The 4312-nt window shown below is 31.1% G+C and overlaps 1 protein-coding gene across 5 annotated transcripts in view; it reads left to right on the top strand.

Annotated features, from left to right (window-relative positions):
• Positions 1-2307, top strand: part of LOC106680115 (uncharacterized) — a 14765-nt gene extending 12458 nt beyond the window's left edge. For 4 of the 5 annotated variants that reach the window (XM_014419614.2, XM_067044894.1, XM_067044893.1 and 1 more), the window contains one exon: positions 1702-2307. In XM_014419614.2, the coding sequence (XP_014275100.1) occupies positions 1702-2122 (421 nt within the window). In that variant the 3' untranslated portion in view covers positions 2123-2307. The remainder of the gene's footprint in view (positions 1-1701) is intronic. The other variant, XR_010842735.1, reaches the window with a different exon arrangement.
• The last annotated feature ends 2005 nt before the right edge of the window (positions 2308-4312 follow it).

Here is a 4312-nt window from a genome sequence, read left to right as displayed (position 1 = left end):
ATCGAGGACCCATTACATATTATACTAAATTGCAGTAGATATGATAAATACAGGATTAAATATCCCCTCATCCAAAACAATAGCGCTTTCCTCCGAGAGCTGGCAGATCTGGATAGGGCTACTATTCAGGCATTGTGCAAATTTATGGCAGAATCCAAAGCAGATATTTAAAATTAAATAAATAAATAACAACAATTTACATCCCCATCTCCATTTTATTATAATATAATAACAGGGGCAGTGTAGGACTCCAACTGGAGTCTTGGGCCGACGTAAAAAAAAGAAAAAAAAACCTGGTTGAGAGTCTGTTAGTAGGTCTGCTAAATGGAGAATGACGTCACGCAACAGACCTGACAGCTGAGCTCAACACCATTTTGCCTGTTGTCGTTTTGATAAGTTAGCTGCTCGTAGTAAGTGTTGGGGTTGACTCAGAATTGATGAGTTTGCCAAGTATTGTTAGGGGGGATAAAAAATAGCAGCTATTTCAAAACGTTAAAAAACATTTTTTTTTTTTCTTTCGGAACTCTTTATCTTTAAAACTATCTAAAACACTAGAAAATCAAATGAAACATCATTTAAAAAGTAGAGTACATTTTCTAAAATATGGGCCCTAATAGAATTATTTACGTTCAATAGTTCCTCAGATACAGTTTTTTTTAAAAATAACAGTACTTCATAATGAAATTACGAAAAATTAGTATTTTTTAAAATTAATTTTGGGAAAACTATATTTTATAAACCATTAGGCGTACAGATGTCTTCCAGCAACTCAGATTAAAGCTAGTTGGATGTACTATAATGTTTATCTTTGTAAAAGCATAAGAACTACTACCTCCAAGAAGATAACTGTCATAAACTACTCTATGGTACTTCGTAACTAGCAAGAAACTTTAAATGCTAATAGACATTAGCACTTCTCAGTATTACTAAGATATATTTTTTCATAAATCAAAACTTTTGTCCGAACAACTAGAAATCGACATTTTGGGAATTTATTTTGTCAAATACCATGAAAACTACTACTCTTACCAAGATAAATGTCATAAACTACTTTATGGCACATTAAACTAGGTTTAGATACCTGTACGTGTAGTGGTTCATGAGATATAGATTTCCCAAAATAAATTAACTAACTACAGATTTTTCAGTCCATTTTTTATGAAATGTTGCTTTTAAAAAGCCTTTATCTCAATAACTATTGATAAGTGTCATAACTGATTAAACAGCCGTAACTAGAGCTAATATTTTAGCACATTTACTTTTCTCTAAATGATGTTCCATTAGGTTTTCTATTGTTGTTGATAAGTTTAAATATATCGAGCTCCCATTAATAAATTAATTTCTTTTGAAGTACGTTTTGAATGAAGCAGTCGCCATTTTATGTTCCCACTACCTATACTTGGCAGACTCATCAATTTTGACTATTAATTATACATAGTTTTCATTAATGTAATCAAAAATTGGGGTGAATTAACTGACTTCCTTCTCCTCTTGGGCTCTTACTGTAAAGTTGAATACCTAATTAAAATGAATGAAGTGTCTTGTTATTTATAATAGATTATATCACTGCAATTTTTATCTATTTTAGTGAGGGAAGCAAATAGGCCAACTTGGTAATTTTGAGAGAGGTGCCAAGTCGTAGTTTAACACGATTATTTCATTTTTTTTAAAATTTTATTCTATTTAAATTTTATTGTTTAGATTTTTGGATTATCAACTCCCCAACTACAACACACCATGTGTGGACATAACGAACTTGATGTATCTCAGCGTCCGACCTGCAATACGTCGAGCGAACTACCAACTCCTGCTCAAGACATACCACGACTCCTTGGTCAGGACTTTAGACAAGTTCGGTTTTAGGGGCAAGAAGCCTACTCTTGAGGAAATAACAGCTACGATGAAACGTATTGAACTCTTCGGATTAACCACTTTCATCACTGCGTATCCAGGTTTCAGCAGTAAATCAACAACAGCTTTTGACTTTGACAAGCTCATGGAAACTGAAGGGAAAGAGGGATTCGATGAAGAGATTCTCAAAGAATCTGGAATAATAGAAAAGATAGGTCCAGACATAATCGATCTCGTGGAAAAACACCTGGCTAATCTTCGAATTTGTTAAATGTAATAATTAGTCGATACATGTCCGTTCCAATAACCACTTCTGACTGTAGAGGATTGGGGAGGGTAAACCCTTACTATGCATGCTCGCTACAGTCAGGAGTGGTTGTTAGATCTCATCTTACGATTGTCAAAGTTCATACCAACATAATTGTACTCGAACAGTAGTTCAGTTAGTTGCTTCCCGTCCCCTTTACACGCCACTATCCCTGATGAAGACCTGAAACTCAGGTCGAAACGTCGGCATAAAATAAATAAATATTGTTTTGTTTATTTATGTTGTTCTTTGCTGACCGCACCCCCCGATAAACTTCTTCCAACATAATTGTATTTGATTTATTTTTAATATTATAATTATTTTCGTCTGAAATAGATTAATAAATCATATTGTATTTTATTTACTTCTCCACAATCAGTAAGTCTATAGAGAAATAAAGAAATAAAAAATTTAAAGTTCTAGGCAGCAGTGGCATGCGTAACCCTAGCACACTACTAGACTGCTGTAGAAATGCCATATGTGCATGTGCCCACCAGGTTAAAAGTTGCTAGAACTGGCCGTTTATTAGGGCCTTATTCGTCAATCTCCATTATCTTATACGACTTCATGTGGTATATATTATTTATCTAAAAATGTTGGCTTTCCAATGCAATATAATACGTATATATCATTACTCTTATTTCCGAATGTTTTCAAGCCGAAAAAAATATTTTTCCTCCTATCTCGTTAAATGAATTGTCAAATCATTTCTTAGTTTATATTTATACATTTTCCACTACTAGTATAAATATGAGATAGATAATAATTTCAAACAAAGAGAATTAAAGATACTTTAGAGGTGGCAATTCACCTAGGTCCTGCCAGACTATTTCAACGAGGATGAGATCTAGCTCATATGAAAGACCATTCGATTGTTCTTTTATATAATGAGTTATATCAATATTATTTTCACCTTATATTTCACCTTAGTTTTTGATTACTTTAATGAAAACATTATATAATTAATAGTCAAAATTGATGTTTCTGCCTACCATAGTTAGAAGGAATAATTAATGACGACTGTTACAGAATTAACAAAAAATTCATTAGTTTACTTGTTTAATATATATATTAATTAATCTTTTGAGGGTGGTTTGTATTAATAATAACACCAACTTCAGTGGTTTACATTAATAATAACACCAACTACAAATGACCCACTTTACACTCAACGGTTTATTTTACCCATCCAATTAAGATTAATAATTAGGCGATGACAAGAGTCCCTACTTGTTTAATTAGGTTTTATTGTTAGTATTGTTATAGTGTTCAATAAAAATGGAGGGAAAAAATTTAAATAATAGTTTTTGTATTGAGATCGTATGTTTTGTGAGTAAGCAGCCATTTTATAAAATTTAAATGAAACTGTTATGATATTAATTTTATATTTGTTTTTTTAAAATTATATGACATAGGCAATAGGCCTGCCAACGAAAGACATTTTTTAAAAGAATTATGAAAAGTCAATAATTGAGGTATGTTCAAAATTATTAATAATAATATGTTTGAACACACCTCAATCACTAAGTGAGGAACTAATATTGATACTAATAATGTGAAAACAATATTTAGGTTGTACCCTTGAAAATGTTCAAAGGTCCAGAACGTTGGAGGATTAAAATAAACTGTGTGAGAGGGAAGTGGATCATTTGTAATTGCTGTTATCATTTATTTAAAATTCATTTTTGAGTTATTTCAAGTAAAAAAAAAAGTTAATTATTTTGTGCTAGAAAATGGTTTAATTTTTACTTAGACTAAAGCAGGGATACAGTAAGTGTTACTAAAAAGTAAATATTTAAGTATTTAAGGTGCAGACTCCTGAAGTTAGGTATTTAAGCTGGAGATAGGGATGGGATATCGAAAGAAAAATATCGATATCGGTATCGGAAAGCGATATCGATATTATATCGGACCTAAAATATCTATATTTTAAAATATCGAAATATCGATATCGAAAATTTAACGGATTAAAGTAATAATAATTATAAAATGATACCATAGCAAGATATTGGAAGACTTATATTATGTCATACCTTATCAAAATACATAAGAAACTCTTAATAACTATGAAAAAAAGGCAAATCCACGACAACCATATCATAAACATAAAAAATATTAACTAAAATATAATTGTTTTATTGAAGAAAATTTAAA

The sequence above is a fragment of the Halyomorpha halys genome, unplaced genomic scaffold, assembly GCF_000696795.3.
Source record: "Halyomorpha halys isolate HHAL.00 unplaced genomic scaffold, Hhal_1.1 Scaffold243.1, whole genome shotgun sequence".
In the NCBI taxonomy this organism is placed as follows: Eukaryota; Metazoa; Arthropoda; class Insecta; order Hemiptera; family Pentatomidae; genus Halyomorpha; species Halyomorpha halys.
The sequence above is the reverse complement of the archived record's forward strand: the minus strand, read 5'-3'. Positions and strand labels throughout refer to the sequence as shown.